The sequence below is a fragment of the Panthera uncia genome, chromosome D4 (genome assembly GCF_023721935.1).
Source record: "Panthera uncia isolate 11264 chromosome D4, Puncia_PCG_1.0, whole genome shotgun sequence".
Classification (NCBI taxonomy): Eukaryota; Metazoa; Chordata; class Mammalia; order Carnivora; family Felidae; genus Panthera; species Panthera uncia.
Genome location: NC_064807.1, coordinates 87,826,092 through 87,847,050, shown reverse-complemented (window position 1 = coordinate 87,847,050; position 20,959 = coordinate 87,826,092). Strand labels below are relative to the sequence as shown.

At 48.2% G+C, this 20,959-nt stretch overlaps 1 protein-coding gene across 2 annotated transcripts in view; it reads left to right on the top strand.

Moving 5' to 3' along the window:
* The first annotated feature begins 6 nt into the window (after positions 1 to 6).
* DDX31 (DEAD-box helicase 31) overlaps positions 7 to 20,959 on the top strand; it is a 72,536-nt gene continuing 51,583 nt past the window's right edge. For both annotated transcript variants that reach the window (XM_049638207.1, XM_049638213.1), the window contains exons 1-12: positions 7 to 167; positions 5,424 to 5,680; positions 5,787 to 5,862; positions 6,810 to 6,853; positions 7,984 to 8,054; positions 9,031 to 9,095; positions 15,137 to 15,181; positions 16,541 to 16,582; positions 17,291 to 17,355; positions 18,931 to 19,050; positions 19,158 to 19,264; positions 20,280 to 20,515. In XM_049638207.1, coding sequence (XP_049494164.1) covers positions 69 to 167; positions 5,424 to 5,680; positions 5,787 to 5,862; positions 6,810 to 6,853; positions 7,984 to 8,054; positions 9,031 to 9,095; positions 15,137 to 15,181; positions 16,541 to 16,582; positions 17,291 to 17,355; positions 18,931 to 19,050; positions 19,158 to 19,264; positions 20,280 to 20,515 — 1,227 coding nt within the window. In that variant the 5' untranslated portion in view covers positions 7 to 68. The remainder of the gene's footprint in view (positions 168 to 5,423; positions 5,681 to 5,786; positions 5,863 to 6,809; positions 6,854 to 7,983; positions 8,055 to 9,030; positions 9,096 to 15,136; positions 15,182 to 16,540; positions 16,583 to 17,290; positions 17,356 to 18,930; positions 19,051 to 19,157; positions 19,265 to 20,279; positions 20,516 to 20,959) is intronic.

The following is a 20,959-nucleotide window of genomic DNA, read 5'->3' as shown; positions in this document are numbered from 1 at the left end:
GGGCCCGGGCCGAGCCCGGTTCTCCCGGTCCCGCCGCGCCCGCCCGCGCCCGCGCCTCGCCGCGCGCCATGGCCGCCGCCGGCGGGCTGCTCCTCCGCGCTGCCGAGTCCCCGGCCGCCGCCGCCCCCGAGGCGCTCTCGGGACCCCGCCGGGCCCAGGCGAGGCGGGTGAGTTCTGCCCCGGCTTCGGAGCCGTCCGCACCTGAGGCCCGGCCCGCCGCACCTCGCGAGCGGCCGCCTCGCCGCCGGGTAGGGTTTGGAACTGCCGCCGGAGTCCGGGGCGGTGGTTGGGAAGCGGGTTATCTGGCAGATTCTGGAGGAGTCGCAGAGGGGCACGTGTCTGAGACCGGAACATCACCCCGCGGGGATGTCCCAGGAGGGAGCGGCGCGGGCGTGGAGGGACGCCCGCCGGCTCTCGGGGTGCGGGTGGCAGGGGTGAGCGGCGGATCCCGTCGCCCCCCCCCCCCCACCAAGTTAGGACCTGACACCGGGGCGAGTGCCCGCCCGGCCTCTTGCCAGCCTCGCCTCTTTGTAACTTGTCTCAGCCACCGTTGCCTCAACCAGGGGTCGTTTGTTGCAGGAACGAGGACTGGAGACTAGAGATTTTCGTCATGAACTTGCAAAAGTGGCCTAGATTCTCATCCACGGGCAGTGGGGAGAGAGAATAACGGAGCATCAGTGTACTCCGCTCACTAGGGAGGGGAAAGGTGCCTTCAATTTCAACCAAGCCAGAGCTGGAAACTGGTTTCTGGGACGGTTGACTTCTCTCCTGGAAAAGAGGAGGGCTGCAGGGCAGAAAGCCCCTTGTAGAGTCGGAAGTTACAGGACCTTGGGCCAAGGAAGGTGTGTGTTTTCTCCAAAAAGCAACAGGTGATTCCGTTGACGGATTGGTTGCTGAAGGTCAGTTCATCCAACGTGTTGAAGCTGAAATTCCTCGAGTTGGTATTAGGGTTTCTCTTTGGTGATTTTTCAGTGATAATCAAGCTTTAGGATTTAGACGTTTGGGAATTGGAGTTTTCAGCTAGCCAGTGGGGTAGCCACTTTTCTGGGAGGAGGAAGGGGAAATACCGAAGAGCCCCTGGGACCCTGGGGTCTGGGTAGGACAGACCTGAGATTAGAAGCCAGCTTTGCAGCAGGCTGATGTTGTAACCTTGCAGGGAGGTCTGATCCTCACTTTTCCTACCCGTAAAATGGGAACAGTAGTTTCTACCTCGTATGAAGTTATTTATGAGGAGTAAATGAAATCATATACGTAAAGATCCTATGTATTTTCTTGCCCACAAAAGCACTTGATAAATGCCAATGGTAGGTAAAGTCGTATTGGCACCATTTTGAGTCATGGAATCGCTACATCCAGAGGCCAGTGGGATGCTTGTGCCATACAGGAGCCTAGTGACAAGTGGGGAGCACTGTTGAAACTGTTGAGCGCCTGGCTGGCTCAGTCGGTGGAGTGTGTGACCCTCGATCTTGGGGTTGTAAATTCGAACCCCACATTGGGTGTAGAGATGACTTAAAAATAAAATCTTAAAAAAAAAGTTCCCAAACTTTTTTTTTTAATGTTTGTTTATTTTTGAGAGACAGAGTGCAAGCGGGGGAGGGGCAGAGAGAGAGGGAGACCCAGAATCCGAAGCAAGCTCCAGGCTCCGAGCTGTCAGCACAGAGCCTGATGCGGGGCTCGAACTCACAGACCGCGAGATCGTGACCTGAGCTGAAGTCGGATGCTCAACCGACTGAGTCCCCCAGGCACCCCCCAATCCCCAAACTTTGTTGAGTGAGTTGAATAAATAAAAATAGGGTGTCTGGTTTTATGATTGCCTGGACCACTGCGTCAAAGGATATGTATTAATAAGGTCATGACAAGGGTCTGCGGTGCCCTTGTCTGCATCTACATTTTTTATGTCTTGAATGAGAATTATAGATACGTTGATCAAATTTGCCAGTGGCCTGAATTTGGGATGAGTAGCTAATATTCTGAACTTGGAAAGGCCTCAACAACGTAAGTTATGCTATTTATAACACCATGTAGAATGTTTTCTTTCTAAAAATGTTTTTTGATGATTCAATTAATACAAGTTTATTGTAGGAAATTTGGGAAGTGTGTTAAAGAAAAAAAAAACCCGTAATTGCCATACTCCGATATAACTCCGGTTAACATTTTGGTGTATGTCCTTCTAGAAAACAACTCAAAAGAGGGACCAAGCTGTATATGATGTTTTCTAACCCAGCTGGAATTAGAAAATGGTATTATAGCACAACCCTCAGGAGTCCTGGCTGTGGAATCAGTGCCTGAGCAAAGCCTGTATCGCTTGGTGACCCTGGGACAAGTCGCCTCCTGTTGCTGCCTCAGTGGTCTCATCCTAAAATGGGATGATAGCACTACCTGTATTGATACATTGGATGATCCACCTAAGTACTTAGCGTCTTGCCTGAGCTGTAGTGTATTTGTTAATGTCAGAGGCGTAGTATTAGGCTTTTAGGCCCAGGTGGGCTCCTAAAGGTCATCTGCCACAACCCCCCTCGTTTTACGGGTGCAGGACCGGAGACTCAGAGGAAGGTGATTTGCTTAATGTTGTCAGAGATGATGTTTTAGTAGATTCAGGTATGTTCTTTGCTCAGATGCCACCTCCTGAAGCACTTCTGTCTCCTGGCCGCCTTTCCCCTTGCCACAGGCCGTGGGAAGCTTATTTTGTGCTTTCACGACCCTTTGTGTGTATATTTTTTCTGAGTACAAACACAGATTTGAGTTTGTGGTTTTACACGTTGATCTCTTCCACTAATCTGTGAGTTCTTCAAGGGATTGGCTACTTGTCCAGCCTTGTGTTCAGAATCAAGCTGCTTGATAGCCACTATGTAGTGGGGTGTTTTAAATGAACGTGTTGTGGATGTGGGGCAGAAAAGCTAACAAGTAGTGGAATAGTGTCCAGCCTATGGAGAGGGATAATTCTATTGGGTGTTGTTCATCTTGTAAGTATTTATTGAGCACTTACTTAGTGCAGACATGAGTTCATACAGGGGATTCAATGCTCTACTGGGCAGACTTGTCCGGTTCCTTATAGAGTTTGTGGTTTAATGGGAAGATGGACACCACATAACAAATTACATTTTGTGCTTGTTGTTGTATTGAGTGCTATAGAGAAGAATAAGGGTGCCAGGAGAGCCAAGAGTAGGAACCCTGGCTTGACTACGTGGAGAGAAGAGGTCAGGAAAGGTTCTTCTGAGGACCCAGTAAGCCTCAATCTGAAGGATGAGTATGTGTTAACCAGCCAAAGTGAGGGTTGGAGACATGGGTATGGGAATAGCATGTGCAAAGGCCCTGAGGGAGGAAGGAACATGGTGCCTTCTAGGAATTAAGGAAGATCAGGACAGCTGAGACTGGTGAGATGGGCAGAGGCCAGCTTCTAGAGGGCTTTGTAGATCATATTACAGGTTTTTTAATTTTAGCCTAAGAGCAGTGGAAACCCTGTGAAATACCGTGCTTGATTCTGAATACTTGCTTTTATTTTTAAAATTTTTTTCTTTAACGTTTATTTATTTTTGAGACAGAGAGAGACAGAGCATGAACGGGGGAGGGTCAGAGAGAGAGGGAGACACAGAATCTGAAACAGGCTCCAGGCTCTGAGCTCTCAGCACAGAGCCCGACGCGGGGCTTGAACTCACGAACCGCGAGATCATGACCTGAGCCGAAGTCGGCGGCTTAACCGACTGAGCCACCCAGGTGCCCCTCTGAATACTTGCTTTTAAAGAAAAGTTGACCTGAGCATAATAGGTGACTGGGATGATAAAGGATCGAAAGTTCATGTCCTGTTTGGGATATTTATTCCAAAGAAGAAAGTAAAAGATTTACACGATGTGTGAAGGAATGTTATGTCCCAGAGGAAATAAGCTTGTTTTGTGTTGCTGCAGAAAGCAAACCTCAGACGAGTAGAGAGATGATCAAGGGGGCGGCTCTTGTCTGAACGTCAGAAGCCGCTTCCTAACCCCTAGAATTCGGTCTGCCTTGGTGGATGGAGAGCAGTAAGAGGAGGTGTGTAGGCAAAGCCTACTGCAAGGCCATCTGGGGGACGGTGGTAGAAAGTCTGTTCATGGTGGGAGTGGCCTTCAGGCCTTTTTATGCTCTGAGAGTCCCTAGTTCCATAAATCAAGGAAAGTCTGCACATTTCAGTCTGCCTTGCAAATGATTCAGCAGACCCGGAACTCGACTTCATCTGTTTCTTTACTCTGAACATTCATGAGCTTGGGACTTTGTAAAAATAAATTTGTAAGATGAAGGTTATTTTTAACCTAATTAGTAATACTTAACTTTATTAACATTAAATACTCAAAGTTGTATTTATTGAATTATTTGGGTCCAGGAGTCCTGTGGTGCCAGGAACAAACAGCTATGTTATTGGTAGGTTAGCCTGAAGCTGACAGTCATGGCTAAAGCAAGCTGGTGTGTAAATGGAATTCATCATTTCGAGCTAAGGGGAGAATAACATTCCAAGAGAAATGAAAACACCAGGATAATAAGCACTAGCTACTCACGGGATGTTTTTGTATTCGTGTGTAAATTGGAAGAGAAGGCAGAAAGAAAACAAATTTTTTTCCAAAGAAAATTGGATGCTGCTTCTCTTAGGAGAAGTTTGGACATGGTGCAGGTAGCCAGATTCATGTTATGGAGATGAGAAGCAACAGGCAAAAAAAAAAATATCGAGCGTTGTAGCCTGCAGCCGACTATCAGATGGGGAATTGAAAGGCAAAGAGAATTGGAAATAATTGTGGTAGAAGTGATGGATGGAGTAGAATTCTCATTTGGAATGGAAACGGCGAGTAGGAAACGTCTCCAAGCCATCTGAATCTGGGGGAGCAGCGTGAGGGGAGAGAGTGACAGCGATCCAAGCACTCTGGGGTAGAGCGGTAATGAAGGTTTCCGCTTCCTGGGCATGAGCTGGGATGCAGCCTCCCACGTATAGTCACCGACAGGCTTTGTTGGTGGAGAGAGAGGATGCGCTCCCCTCCCCTGTTCTTGTTGTGTAGATGGACATCCAGGGAAACGGATTGATCTAGCGGGCACACTTCACAAGGTGGGTTCTCTCTTCCCTTAACGGAGACTCCCATTTGGTAATGTTCAGCCCCCAAAAGGTTTCTCCCTTCTCTATCCTTACCCTCATCTTGGTTGAGTTGATAGTTAAGATGGATGGTGAGGTCTAGGGGATGAACGAGCTGAGATGTTTGGGGGTTTGGTGTCTTTTTTTTTCTTTTTGGGGGGGGGGGAAGCTGAGTCAAAGAATCTGATTGCAGACCCTAAACTGTTGCTCGACATATGGGGCGTAATGATCTCTGCAGGGAGAGAGGCAATTCTGTGGGCAGTCAGGCTTCACTGTGAGGTCTGTCTTCATGGACTAATGCATCTCTTGTCGCTCTTTCCTTTTGGGAACAACGCAGCAAGCAGAGGCTACCAAAAGAAAGTACCGAGCATCCAGTGAGGCTCCCCCAGCGAAGCGGTGGAACGCGGCGGCGTTTCTCCCAGCCAAGAAAGCTGCTGCCGAAGAAGCACAAAGGACTTTTAAGGGGAAGGCACAGAAAACATTTTCTCCGAATGAACCTTTGGTTGGTGTGAGCGGTAAAAACCGAGAGCAGAAACCATGCATTAGGACTTCTTCGTTATTTAAAAACAACCCCGAAATTCCAGAGCTCCACAGGTATGTTCAGGCACAGATGCACTTCGGGAATAAGAGGAGTGAAGTGTATTCCGCCTTTTGCTCTGTTGATTGGAACTGATGCCCGGGTTTTGTTCGTCATTTGCAGACCTGTAGTAAAGCAGGTGCAAGAACAGGTGTTCACCTCAGACGCTTTTCACCAGCTGGACCTCCACCCACATTTAGTAAGTAGCTCTCAGTGTCTCGTGTGGTCGGTTTTTTCGATGTGGTTATTCATTCGGAATGTCTAGAGAGCAAAAGAGTGGTTATCTCTGCTCCCAGCTACCTGAGTGAAGTCAGACTGATGAGACGCTCTTCTGGGATAATCCCAGTGAGCTTACGTTACTCTTCACTGTCCCAACCTCCATCCCCACCCACTTTTTAAGGAACCAAACACTCTCCTCACCTAATTCAAATTAGGCCGGACAGTTCACCTAATGTGCCTAGGACAGGCTCCCAGTCATGGGTAGATGGGACGCGGAGGCTGATCTGGATGGGAGAGGGGACTGAGCTGGCGTCTGCGTCTCAAGGGTAGCCTGTTACAAAGAATTGAAGAAGACGGGGCTGTTTTAACACACGTTTTCTACAAATAGAGGGGCCCTTTTTTTTTTTTTTTTTTTTTTTTAATTTAACCATGAGCGAAGTTTCTGCTCTTATTTATGAGTAAGGAGAGAAAAATGCGTTAACTTTTAGGGAATCTGGTTTTCCTTTGCTCCTGTGGTCACAGCTCACTTAGTCCTTCAGGGTGCCTTACGTAAGCTGTTTTCGCACCTACGGGTTTGAGCAGGGACATCGAGCAGGGTCGTGCTGTGGGCATTTGGGGATGGATAACTCTTTGTCATGAGCACTGTCCTGTGCGTGATAGGATGTCCGGCGACACCCGTGACTCTACTCACTTGATTCCAGTGGTGTCCCTGGCCCCACTTGTAGCCACCGAAAATCTCTCTAGATGTTGCCACCTGTGTGGGCGCGGGGGTGGAGCGGAACCACCCCCAGGCGAGACTCACTGGGTTGGAAGAACTTGACTTGAACATAGTCATCGGTTTTTTCCCAGTATCTTCTTTTTTCATTAAATGAGTTTTTACCAAAAAGTCAGAAGTTAAAAATATTTATTTTTTGTGTTCTCTTTTAGATTTCCACAATAAATACGGTCTTAAACGTGACTAGCATGACCAGGTAAGGAAGGGTTCGAGGCCAGTCTTGATTTTCTTAAAACTTGGATGGCTATAACCAGATGAGATCTGAATTATCTGTGGCATACAGAGCACATTTTTGTCTTGGTGTTAGAGAACACTGCCAGATTGCTGCCCATCGAGGGCCTGACGCATCACTTAGCCACTCAGTTCCCTCACTTGTTAAATGGAGAGGCTGAGTCCCCATCTACTCCTGTTCTCAGCTCTAAACTGGTCCAGATGATGGTCTCCATGTGATCCTGCTGCCGTCCATGCTTCCCTGAGAATAACATGTCCACGATGCAAAATTTCTCATGTCATTGTTTACTAGTAAGAATTAGAGGCAACCAAAAAGACAGGAGTAGGTATTTGATTGGATAGAGCGGGATATTGAAAACATTTTTTGAATGTTTAAAAATGACGGTTCTGGAAAATGGAATAGTAAAAGGCGTAGAGCAGAGGTGAACTTCCTTTTTGTGAGCACCTATGCGTGTTTACATTTTATTAGTCATCACATTTTACTTATAGGTGCAAATTGATGAGTATTGAGGAGTGAAATAAGGAGCCCCCTCCCCAATTTTTTTATTCAGTTTCATCGACCAAATTTAAATGAATTCTGTGCCCTTTTTGTTGTTTGTTTTTAAGTACACACGTGGACACATCCTAGTGCACCTTGGTGTTCTGGAGAGTGCGAAGAGCTCCAGGCTATCAGGATGGCTCACAAGATTTCTTGTACCCTTTGGCGTGGGACTCTTTCCACAACGTCTGCCACGGGAGGCAGGTGCATGTGTGCTATGCTCTCGTGGTAGCTCCAGCTTGTCACCACGCCTGTCCCTTTGTTTTTTGTTTTTTGTTTTTTGTTTTTCTTTAAATCAGTCTGCCAGAATGGCCAGGCTCTGGCTTGCCTCAGCGTTTTCAACTGAGTTCCAGAAATTTAATTGAGGTTTTACTCCTCCAGCCGTCAGAAGCTCCTCAGCAACTTCGCTCGAATGTCTCGATACTCCAGGGTGGCAGTTGGCAGACAAGTGACGCGTGGGGGCGGTTGCGATCTGTGTGTCCTGCTTCTCTGCCTGTAAACACGACAGGGTAAAACATCACATACGAGCATGTGTTCTCTCTTTTGGGTGGCCCAAGCGTTCAGAAGCAAAGTATTCCCGTGTTGCTGGAGGGCAGAGATGCTCTGGTGAGGTCTCAGACGGGCTCAGGTCAGTCATCATTTAACTTCTGTCCTTCTTCCCCCGCTACCAAGGCCACAGTCACCTTGTAGGTCACGTCGTGAGATGGCTATCTGTGGTGGCGGCTGCTTTGCTTTTTGGGGGGAGGAGGGGAGGCCATGCTTGCTCTCGATTAGGGCCCTGAATTTGTTCTTGCGGCGAAAGGAAGGGGGTGGCTGATGGTGCTGTGATCAGGAGTGATCCGGACCTGGCCAGGTTCTGCTCTCGCTCTGCAGAGCCTCTGTCAGGGCTCTGCCCAGTCCACCGTCTGTGGCTCGAGCTGCCCGTCCTCCCTCCAGTGGGGGATAAATAGTTTCTTAGAATAAAGCATGGTTCAACATGAGCACGCACTGATTGGATGCTAGTTGTTTTGCTGCAACATGGAGCACAGATTTTGCTTGTTCCACATCGTCTGTAGACGTGTTCTTGTGAGCCTCTTGTGCCCTGCATGGGGCTAATCAGCTGTTCTCCACTCCCCCCAGCTCAGCCACCCACCTGGTGGCTTTTGCCATTCCTTGGTTTCTTCCTGGTCTTTAGAGGCTAGCTCTGGGGTTCAGGCTGGCTTCTAAACACCTCGGTGCTGCCCACATCATTCACTTGACCAGGAGGCTCATTGGAGTGATTAAGGATGACTTTAGAGGAGGCGTTTTCTGGCTTTGAAGGATAGTCATCCAGTTGAGCTTTTGTGTAACTTGGGAAATGTGCCATTGTCTCCCTTCCTGGCTGGAGAAAGGAGCTGAAGCTGCGGGGTGTTTTTGGAAGTAGTGCGTTCACAGAGCAACATTGGGAGTCATGGCAGGGGGGCAGATGCTGCCTTTACCGCTCTGGGATGTAGGACTTAACACTTTTCCTGTCCCTGGCTTTTAGTGCTGCCCAAAGATAGCAGAGACCGTTTTCTTTACTGCCTTCGCCCTCCCTCCATCTTCTGGGGCCTGTGATTTTAATTGCTTCTGTACTTTTTTGAAAGGTAAAACGCTTGCCTACTGTATCCCTGTGGTCCAGTCTCTTCAAGCAATGAAATCAAAAATACAGGTGAGTATAGTGTGTTTCTTTTACTGCCCCTGGTACGTAAGCAACCATGGAACTGAACCAAAGCAGTACCACTGGGACCAAAAGACTCTGTTTTCATTTAGCGTTGTTTTCTTGCCTCTTTTTTAATTCATTCATTGATGTTTATGTCCTATAAACACGTTGCATCCGAAGACTGTGCCCAGAGTAGAATAGAATAACTGTATTTTGTAATCGTCACAGCGCATCCAACGGGGAGCGTTTGTAAAATCAATGCTCCTTGTGTGTCATACACTGTGCCGGATGCTTTGCCAAAGTGTCATCTTCTCAAGTCCTAGCCGCCGCCGCCCCTCCCCCCACCTCCCCAGGCCCAACGAGTTACAGGTATTTCTGTTCATCTAATTTTACAGAAAGAAATGGAGGCTCGGGAACAATGGTGGAGTCTTGTCTTTAGTTGGGAGGCGCATTTAGTTAGCGTTTGGGCCACAGGGGCCAGAATTGGGTTCCCCAGGAGGCCAGTTAACTGCCAGGCTCCGGAGGCACAGGCATCATCTCAAAACCCCGCCCAGAGTCCCACAGATATGTCCCTGGTTATCCTCAGTAGGAAGGACAGGGCGAGATCTGAAATAGGAGGTGAGGTGGGTGCCCAAGCAGCTGAGAAGAGCTGATTGGTTACTTTTCTTCTCCGTGTGAACACACAGAGTTAGGCGTGGACCAAGCCTGCCTGATACTGAGGGACTACACAAGTAGCGATAGCATCGGGTTGCAGCCCAGGGGCTAAAACCTATGCCCACCGGGACAAACGGATACAAATAAGTTACTGAGTAAATAGAGAAACGGGAGAAGGAAAGGCCTTCCTTCCAGTAGACTTCCTCCGGACATCCACAGAAGTGACGGAAGTAGAATGTCGCCATCTGGCAGATGCCTTAGTTGTACCGCCCCCACAGGGATCGGCACGCACTGAAAGGAGTGGATGAAAGCGGCATGAAAACTGGGATATTTACTGGGTCTCCCAGCATCTCCCTACAAGACCCCTCTTAATCCCAAAGGGGAAGACAGCAATTCTATGATGGGGAAGATGGGGAAGCCTGGCTGTCACCGCCTTCACCCCGGTGGTCAGCGTGGGCATGACCAGTGCGCAGATGTGCTGACCTCACGCACCTCCCTCCAGATAGGTGCCCAGAGGGCACGACGTCCCTTCTGTGGCTTTCTGGCCCAAATTTAATCATGAGCAAGCATCAGACGAACCCGAATCAAGAGACATTCTGCAAAGTGACTGGCCATTACTCTTCAAAAGTATTACGGTCACAGAAAAACAAAACAAAACAAACACAAAGAAATGCTGAAGAACTGCCCCTGGTTAAAAGCGGTGAAGGAGACGTAGTGGCTAAATGCAACCATGTGGTTCTGAATCGGATCCTAGTCTGGGGAAAGGACGTTAATAAGTCGGTCAGTGAGATCGGAGTACAGTTTGTAGATAAATTCACTCATAATAGCTTATCAGCGTTGATTTCCTGGGTTTGATCCTTGTACTGGGATTTTGGGAATCGATACTGCCTAAGGAAGCTGGGAGCAGGATATAAGAGAGTTCTTTGTATAATCTGTGTAATTTTTTTGTAAGCTTAAATTCATTTCAAAGTGAATATTTAAATTTTACTTAAAATTTATTTACATAATTTTAAATCAATAAAACCAAAGTCCGGGGCGCCGGGGTGGCTCAGTCGGTTGAGCATCCGATTTCAGCTCAGGTCACGATCTCGCAGTCTGAGTTCGAGCCCCAGGTCGGGCTCTGTGCTGACAGCTCAGAGCCTGGAGCCTGCTCCGGATTCTGTGTCTCCCTCTCTCTGTTCCTTTTCCACTCATGCTTGCTCGCTCGCTCACTCTCTCTTGAAAAAAAAAGTAAAGATTAAAAAGAAATTAAAAAAAAAACCCTGAAATCCTACACAACATCCAAGTGGTGGAACCTTACATAGCCATTAAAACTGGTATTTTTTTCAGTTACTCTTTGTGAACTTGACAGGTGTTTTTACACATTGATCAAAAAAGGGCAGAGGAGGGGCGCCTGGGTGGCTCAGTCGGTTGAGCGTCCGACTTCAGCCAGGTCACGATCTCGCCGTTCGTGAGTTCGAGCCCCGAGTCGGGCTCTGTGCTGACAGCTCAGAGCCTGGAGCCTGTTTCAGATTCTGTGTCTCCCTCTCTCTCTGCCCCTCCCCTATTCATGCTCTGTCTCTCTCTGTCTCAAAAATAAATAAACGTTAAAAAATTTTTTTTAAAAAAAGGGCAGAGGATAAAACAGTATGTACTGGGTGATCTGGCTGCATAAATAGTACTGTGTGTGCGCGCGCGTGTGAAGAGACAAGAAAGATACTTGAACTGCTGATACCGATTTCCTCTGACGTGGACAAGTGAGGAATGTATTTCCTACAGGTGACCAATGTTTTCTTCCCATTGGGCACCTCACAGTAAGATCATTCATACAAAGGACTTGGCGTTGTACCGCTACCCAGCTGGAGAGGAAAGGCCAAGTATTGCAACGATGTGGTAAAGTCTCATCCGTTTATACGTGTTAGGACAGTTCCCTGAGAGCAGCGGGTTGTTATTTACACACGTATCGTTGAAGAGCTTGGGACTATTTGAGCGGGAACGGGTCCTGTGGTTCCAGCCCCACCGTCTCGTCTCATAGGCCCGTGGACCGAGGACGAGAGAGGTGGGATCACGGACCTGAGGCAGGCGGCGTCCTGGGTCTGAGCGCGTCCTCGGGCAAATCGTTCCATCCCTCTGTGCCTCAGTGACGTCACCGGTGGGGTGGAGCCGACGGCAGCGCGGTCCGCCGGGGTTGCCGCGAGCTTCTGAGCGGACGCATGCGGACGCTTGGGAAGCATCACCACGTGGGCGCGGGGCTGGTTTGCAAGGCAGTGATGTTCTCTGCTGCTCTACAGAGACGTTCACAAGCCACGTGGTGGTTTTTCTTTACCGCGTGTATTTTAATGTCAATAACGGCTCATTCTATTCAAGACTGAAGTTTTCTGTACGAAGAGTTCTCTAAGCCCAAATTTAATTCACTCGTTTCAAGTAATATTCAATAGGGACCCTTGGAGTTCATTGTGAAATGATTTGACCTGTAAAAAACCGATCTGGAGGGAGCAGGAAGCTCAAGGCCCCCAGCAGAGTCTTAAATTACTTTGGCGATGGAATGAGAACGGATTGCCTTTCTGTGTTTTCGCTCTTTCGGTTATTTGGGCTCTGATTTTTTTTTTTTTTTTAAACAACACAACCATCCTTCTTTGCTCACTTCTGCCCTGCGAGGAATTGATTTTTCTTTCTTTTTCTGCGTGTAGTAACACCTTTTGAAATGTCAGAATCTCGTAACGTCACACTGTGGCACGCTGATACCGTTGTACTAACATGTTTACCGTTCTTGCCTGGGCCTCAGCACAGCCTCGCAGACTTGACGTCGAGGACAGGCGGCTCGAGTTTGAATTCCAAATCCTTTCCTCCTTGTGGGTAAATGTTTCCAATGCAAAACATGAAATCCATACTTGTAATTGAACCTGTTCTAAATCCACACTTAGCTTCTGCCCTGACACGGTTTTGATTAAGTCCTGAGTGTCTGCGAGCACTTTGGAGGTGCAAGTCACCGCTGACTTTGGGGCCTTGATTCTCAGGGTACTTTTTGGTTTTTTTTACACGTATATTTTTAGATACAGTGTACGCGTTACAAGATCAAAAGAGTACCAGAAAATACACGGTGAGAAGTCAGTCCTCACAGTCCCTGTCGCCCGCATAGCAGGGCTCTCTGGGGACGCGATGCCCTTGTGCTCGTCTGGTGGCCCTCCCAGGGCTGGTCTCTGCAGAGAGAGCGAGTGCGGGGGCGCACAGGCCCCTTCCCCCTCAGCCAGAGCTTCTGTGTTTCTTTCTGTTGTGTTTGGGGGATAACACAGGAGGTTGCTTGCTGTACATGATGTTTGTGCCTTGCTGGTTGGTGCTCACTTAACACGCTTTGGGATGGCTTCTTAGCAGTACCGTGCCCACGTGCCTTGTTTTTTCACGGCCGTCTGGTGTCCCACTGCGTTGGGGGTACCCCGAGTTAGGGCGTCAGCCCCTCACTGGTAGGACTTCCCTTCCATCCAGTATTTCACTACAAACGAGACTGTTACAAATACAGTCTGTAAAATAGTTTACTTTTTTACGTACACTTATGGGTGTATCTTTTAAAGAAACCCCTGACGGTGGGAGCGGCATTTTTACTCGGTGGATAACGCCACAATTGAACTTTATTATTTTTTTTTTAATTTTTTTTTTTTTTTTTTTTTTTTGAGAGAGAGAGAGGGTGCAAGTGAGTGAGGGGCAGAGAGAGAAGTGGGGCTCAAGCTCATGAGCCTCACCCTGTGTGGGGCTCGAACTCACGAACCGTGAGATCATGACCTGAGCTGAAGCCAGATGCTTAACCAACCGAGCCACCCAGGCGCCCCGCCCCCCGCACTGAACTCCAAATGGGTTAAGCCACTTTGCGCTCTCCCCACAGAGCGGAACAGGAGTCCCTGCTCACCCGTGCCCTAGTGACACCATCGGCTGCTTTGTTTTGCTCATTTGACAGTGGAGTTGAGCATCTCTTTGCATGTGTAAAAGCCGTGTCTTGAATTCTCACGTCCGTAAATTAGCTACTTGTGTCCTGCCTCCATTTTTCTATGTAAGTCGTTGTGGTCTTTTTGTTTTCATTTTTTCATTGAATTATAGGCCTTATGTGAACTAAGGAAACTGGCCCTTTCTCTCCCCTCATTTTGTCGTTTATTACTTGATTTTATTTAGTCACTGTTTGCCCATTCTAAAGTTGAAAGTTTTTATGTTATAAAATGTATTGATGTTGTATAGTTTCTGAGATTTATGTCATCTGTAAAATGGCCAACTTAATTCCAACTTCTCTAACTTTGTTTGCTTGTGAAGTCTCTGAACAATTTATCTTTTCTCTACTGATGCAAAATGCACCTTATTTCATACAATTCTGCGTGTATTTGATTCTGTTCTAGACTCGGTTTGCTGCTGTGATCTCTGTATGCTGCTGTCCATTATTTATATTATGGTAGTTCTAAATCGTTTTAACATCTGTTGTTTTTCGGACATGTTTTGGTTATTCTTGCACGTTGATTTTTCATAGGAACTTTGAAGTCAGCTTGTGCATATGTGTTATTTTATATGCGCGTGTGTATATGTGCAGACTTGTGGCAGCTTTCTTAGGGTCGAGTTACGTTAATGGGTTGACTTACAATTGGCTCATTTGTGATAAGGAGCCATCTTATCCAAGAATAGGATATGGTTTCCCATTTATTCACATTTTACTTTATGCTCCTCAGAAGGGTTTTACAGTTTCTGTCACAAGCATTTTGTACATTTTTTGTCAGCCTTCCTGTTGTTCCCGCTGCTGCTCTTGGGTGATTCCCCCCCCTCCGTTGTATTTTCTAACTTTTTTATGTCAGAAGGCTGTAATTTGTGTGTATTAAGTTTGCATTCAGCTACTTGACTGAGTTGTCTTTTCTTGTAGTAGATTTTTGTTTTGTTTTGTTTTTTTAGGATAAACTGTCATTATTAGATGACAGTTTTGTCATCTAATTGTCTCCTACTTTCCAGTTTTATACGTATTTTCTTTCTCTTGTCTGACCGCATGGGGCAGAATCTTTAAAAAAAAATTTTTTTTAATGTTTGTTTATTTCTGAGAGAAACAGAGACAGAATGCGAGTGGGTTAGGGGCAGAGAGAGGGAGACACAGAATCCGAAGCGGGCTCCAGGCTCCGAGCAGTCAGCACAGAGCCCGACGTGGGGCTCGAACTCACAGACTGCGAGATCGTGACCTGAGCCGAAGTCGGACGCTCAGCCGACTGAGCCACCCAGGCGCCCCAAGGCAGAACCTTTAGAACAAGGTTGCATGAGAAGAGTAGTGGGCATCGTAGTCCCCTTCTCTCATGAGACGCTTCTGATGTTTGCGAGTGGCCGCCCTCGGGTTCTGTCCACCGGAGTCCCGTGACCTTCGTTCATTGACTCATGGTGTTTCTTTCCTTCTGTGTCCACAGCGCAGTGATGGCCCCTATGCCCTGGTGCTGGTGCCAACGAGAGAGGTAAGCAGCCTCACTGTCAGGACGCCTTTTAAGCAAGTGCTTTCCTTCTGAGAGTGAGACCCGTTCGAATTTAAAAGTGGGTTTTACCATTTTTCTCCCTGCTGCACCCTTACCTTGGCCTGGGACCATCCCTCTGGTTCCTGTTAAGAAGAAAAATTCAAAGACTCTGTGAAAATCATAAGCTAAGTATGGAGAAGCATTTCCCTGGTGTCTAAAAACTAATGACACGATAAGCCTCTGTCCTTTTAAAAGGAATTAAAATAATGACATTGTTAGACTTTTTTGTTTCTTTTATAGCTTAATTAAAAATTAGAGCGGTCAGCCCTAACGTGAACTGTTTTTAAAGAGGCCATGGTACCAAGAATTTTACTTGTTCTTGCAAGTTAAGCTTCTGGACATTTTTCTTCGGTCTTGGTGGGAATCTCTTCTGTCTGATCTAGTTTATTTGCCTACGGAGGCAAGTGTAGATTAGGGCACCGGTTTTCTCTATCAAATGCTAATCACTTCCTTGCGGAGAGTTGATCGCGGAGATGGAGGTTTCCAGTCAGCCTGTTAACACAGCCTTACACAGCCTGCAGTGCCCTTTCTCAGCTCAGTCCTGGGAAGGAGCAGGCGTGGAGCTATTTAAATTTTCACAGCGGCAAACTTGCTACTTCCCTGGGATGCGTCGTGAATACTAAGCATGTGGGAACTCTGTACATGCGCTTGGATAAAGGGATTGTGTTGAGGCTTTCTTATGGTGGTTAATGGTTATAACCTACGTTAATTTTCACTTCCTCTGGTCTCCACTGGGCTTGTTAGATTCTGTTCCTTTAATAAACTCGGGAGTGACCGTCTCTCGGTGCTCCGTGAGGCGTACTCCAAGGATACCTGACGCCACCTTGAAAGCCAGGTGCCCAGAGGCTCGCCTGTCGATTGCTCCTTCAGGGGACTCCTTCCTGCACGTTCTGTTTTCCTCTCTTCCTAAAGAGAGGCACGTCCAGGGCGATGCTGCACGCTTCCCCATCCACGTGCACTGTAGGCTTGTGGTTCTCTGTGTGGCACTCTGGGAATTTGAGCCAGCAGAGGGAGCACACAACACTGTTTCTGTGTGTGTCCAAGGAATGGACGCGGCCTCTCTGCCCAAGTCTCCAAACTGGCAGCTTTCAGACGTAGTCTGAGAGCGAGGTATATTCTCTGAGAAGATTCTGTGGATCCGATTTTTTTTTTTTTTCCTGAAATCTTAACTTAAGGTCCAGGTTGGGATCTGATCACTTCATGTTGTCTAAATTTTTTTTAAGAGATTGGGGAGGGGGGGGCGGAGGAGGGGGCGGGTGGGAACAACCTTGCTCAGTATCTGTAACTGCTCACTCCTCACAGCTGGCTCTGCAAAGCTTCAACACTGTCCAGAAACTGCTTAAGGTAAGGCGGGCCACGAGTCCAGTTTTCTACCTTTTTTTCCTGACTTTTTGAGAAAAGAGAAGTCTGCCAGTCTTACCTTTGTTTTCAAAAAGCAAGGAATTATTTTAATTTCGCTTTGTTGCTTGGGCGGGCGTCTCTGCTCTCCCCAGGTATAGTTTGTAGGTTTTGACTGATCCAAAGTTGACCAACTGCCGATTTCTAGCTTAGATTACTGGGGTTTCCTGGTGCTTGGAGTCCTGTAATCTGTTCACCATAGTCCCTAACAAGGCACGCGTGGAGACTCACAGGTATAACCGAAGTGAGCACGTGGGAAGCTACCAGAAAGCTGCACGTCGGGTTTAAGAAAGGAGAGCCAGCGCCTGCCAAGCCGAGAATTGATCTGTCCTTCTTTCTGTCAGGGGTGGGGAGTAAGGAAGGGCTGTGCTTAGGTCAAATGTGTTCTCCACTCGGCCTCGACGGGGCAAGGCAGAAGCTGTTTGAATCCCTGAGAAAGCCTCTGTTCCTCTCACAGCACCGGGAGCCAGTTCCGGAGCTGTGACTTAAGTGGCTGTTGCCCGTCACTGGGGCGGGCGATGCCCGGGAACGGCGTCTGCAGTGAAGCCTAGGTCTTCCCTCCCAGCATCTTTAGGGGAGAAGACCTTGGATTCGGTCTCTGTGTCTGCAGGGAGGGGGGCTCTGCTCTGATTCTCTTCTGGTGTCTTCCTGTAGCCGTTCACCTGGATCGTGCCTGGGGTGCTCATGGGCGGAGAGAGGAAGAAATCCGAAAAGGCCAGGTATGCGGAGCCTGGTTTATGGTCCGTTCCTGTCTGAGTCTGTCTGTTCTGCCTTCCTATTCAATGAGACCTGGTCCTTCTAAACCTGGAGAGAGTCTTGTTTCCTCCTGTGCTTCCTAGTCCCAGAGCAGAGGGACAGATTGAGGCAGTGGGGACCTGTCACCTGTAGGCGGTGCTGTCTTAGGAAATACCGATGAGCCCACAGGGGTTCCCTTCCGACGTGGTCCGTAACCATACTCCCCACCTGCTTACCATCCTCTCTCCCCGCCCAGCATCCCTTGGTCCCCCTTGTTTGGTATCCAGCCCCCTCGGTGACTCTCTTTTGTGCACATCGGGAGTCTGGGGGCTTGACATTTGGCTCTACAAAGGCGAGACACTAAACTCACATGTAATGCTTTTACACTTCGCTTTTTATATCCAAAACAGTGATTCCTGATTCTGTATAGGAACTGGTGATGGGTAATTTCAGGAGAAAACGTTGCCACAGATAAATCCCAGGTTGTCTGGATTCTTTCTGAAACATTTTTATTGTATTGTAGCTTAACGCTTAGTAGTAACACCCAGCTCTGCCTGTAGTTTGTAACTGAGGAGTAAATACTAAACTTGAAACCTAAAGGTGTTGGTTAGATTTGGTTCAGCTGTAAATAACGACAACAACAAACAGCAGTGGCACAAACAATATGGCGGTTGTATTTTCCTTTCACATCTAAGAAGCCTGACGGTAACGCATCCAGGGCCTGCATGAGGCTCTGGAGTCAGGAACCAGGTTCCTTCTGCCTCTTTGTGCCATTAAGTGAGGCTTCCATTTTTAAGTGTACTCCATAGTCTTAGCGAGTTGCTAGAGCTCCAGCCATTACATCTTGTTCCCTGCCAGCGGGAACAAAGATAATCCTCCCTCCTCCCTCCAGAGATATTTGTGGGTTTTGCATATTCCCTTTATCCTTTTATCCCATCGCTTGAACATTAGGCATACGACCAAACTTGACTTCAAGAGAGGCTGGAAAATACACTCAGCTAAAAATTAGAAGCTTGTATTGCTATGGAAATACGGAGTAAAGGGTGTTTGGGAGTAAGAACTGAGATGTATTCTCCCTAGTCTGTGGGACAAAGTTAGGCGCCCGTTGTATGGAGGCTACAAACACAGGTTCAGTGTAAGAAACCATTCTAGCCATTAGACCACATTGGCCTGCGGTAACTCATTTAGACTGGAGTTTCCGTGGCGCAGAAACCTTCAAGAACGAACAGGCTAGGTGACCATCTTTCTGGAATGTCCTAGAAAGGATCCACGAACCAGCTAAAGGGCACCGGATTATACAGTAAAGATTCTTTTCAAAGTTACTGCATTTATGATTTTAATACGATGTCGGATCTTAATAATCACCTTCTAGACAAGAGAAACTTTGAGGGAAATGGAAACTCAAATGTATCTTCATATCCATTTGTCATCCTGTTTGCCATGACTTCAAGCTGTGCACATTGGTGCTAGAAATGAATCTGCCTCCTGTGCCTTCTTCCTGTGTTTTCTGTTGATACAGCCCCATTTGATTTACTTTTATGATATGTAATTTTAAACAGACTCCGCAAAGGAATAAATATCCTTATCTCGACTCCTGGGCGACTGGTGGATCATATCAAATCCACAAAGAACATTCATTTTAGTCGGATACGGTGGCTGATTTTGGATGAAGCAGACAGGTGAGCCTCGCCCGGAAGCATGAACGGTAGGAGCAGCGAGCCGTTTGTGCTCTCGTTGCAGCCTTCACTTTGCATGCGGAGTAAAATCCCTTCTCTTGAAACCACAGAATCCTGGATTTGGGTTTTGAAAAGGATATCACAGTGATACTCAATGCCGTGAATGCCGAGTGCCAGCAACGACAAAACGTGTTGCTGTCGGCCACACTCACAGAAGGTGGGTTGAAAAGACACGCTCTTTGTTCTTAAGAGGAACGATCTAGACGTTGTTTGCCCGCGGTGGTTCTCAGCGATGGGGATAGAGGGTCAGGAGGGCGGTGTCCCTGAAGGACTGCCTTTCCGGACCCCTGCCCTGCAGGCCCAGCCTCCCTCTGCCAGTCATGCAAGGCTCTGCCATGCTCCCTGGGGTGTGGGGGGCAGGGCAGGGCAGGTCCAGAGCTGTCTCTGTAAGGAGAGTGTTCCCGGTGCTCGTGGCAGGGTGAGAGGAAAGGTGACGGCTGACTCCCGTCTACCCAGAGGCTTCGTGAGCTTTTTATTGTGAGTGTTCTCAGCCCACCCTTCTGCTGAAGAGCCCTGAACCTCTTTAAGTTCCTTTCTGTCTTTCCGTCCTCACGAGATGGACGTTCTGAGCTCTCCTTTACAGATGGGGCCCTACGGCTTGGAAAAGTCACAGCCACCAGAGTCACCCACACAACACAGCCCCGCTGTCACGTTCTCAGGTCTGGCTTGTTAAACTGGCCCTGCTGCAGCACACGCATGCCAGTTCGCCAAGTGTATCTTAAGTAACCTTCATTTTAAGAGAAAGTCCGTGATTCTGTGCTCAGAAGTTTGGGAAACGCCACATATTTCTCCCTTGTCTTAGAAATTCATGGTGCATGCGAACACAGTAAAGATCCTGAGAAGCCTTGTAAACCCACAACACCCTGTGATTAAGGAATCCCGTGACACCCTTTTATCAGGGTTTTCATAACTTACTTGAGCGTAGAATCCTTTCAGGGTGGGGAGGAGACAGCTGCTCCTGTCCCTTTCAGTGGCCTGCCTAGGCCAGAGTTTAGAGATGCTGGTGTGGAAGCAGTCCCCCCCACCCCCGCCGATTGACCAGAGGGCAGATCTTGCTGCCCAGGTATTGCCCACAGGAGCTTCTTCATAAGCGTGGGGCGTGGGGCGTGGGGCGTGGGGTGCCCACACGGGACTGGTTTCACAGTGTTTGCCTATCTCACCTTTGCTCCAAGGTGTGACGCGGCTGGCTGATATCAGCTTGCTCGATCCGGTCCGGATTTCTGTCCTGGATCAGTACCATGGGCAGTCTGACCCGGAGCGAGGCACACTTCCCCAGGTTCCCCCTCTACCACCTGACGATGAGCTGGACAGCTTCGCGATTCCAGGAAGTCTTGATCAGCATGTGACACTGGTTCCCAGCAAACTGAAGCTCGTCTCCCTGGCGGCCTTCATCCTGCAGAAGTGCAAGGTTGGGACCAGCTCAGTTGAGGGAAGAAGGTCCTGTTCTCTCTGTGTCTGGCGTTGGTAGCAGTGAATTGAGGGATGTTCGTGCTCGCTCGCTCTCTCTCTTTCTCTCTCTCTCTCTCGTGCACACACACACACATGTTTTCCACTATAACTGTGTTTGCAAATGCAGACTTTACCAGTCAGCCATCCTGGGGTTGTGGTAAAGACCCAGAGGTCAGTGATAGCTGTCACATTCGACATGAAGTGTACCTGAATGCTCTGCTGGGACGGAGGACCGGGAGCATCACAGGTGGCAGAAACCGGCTGCATACAGGCAGACACGGGAGCCTGTGCTCCTGGTCTCTAAGGATTCCAGCATTTCTGTGCTTACTGGACGCACGTGATAACTTCCTCTGGGGTGTGGGAAAGTAGTGGGTGTAGGGGCTCGAGGAGGAAGCTTCAGAGG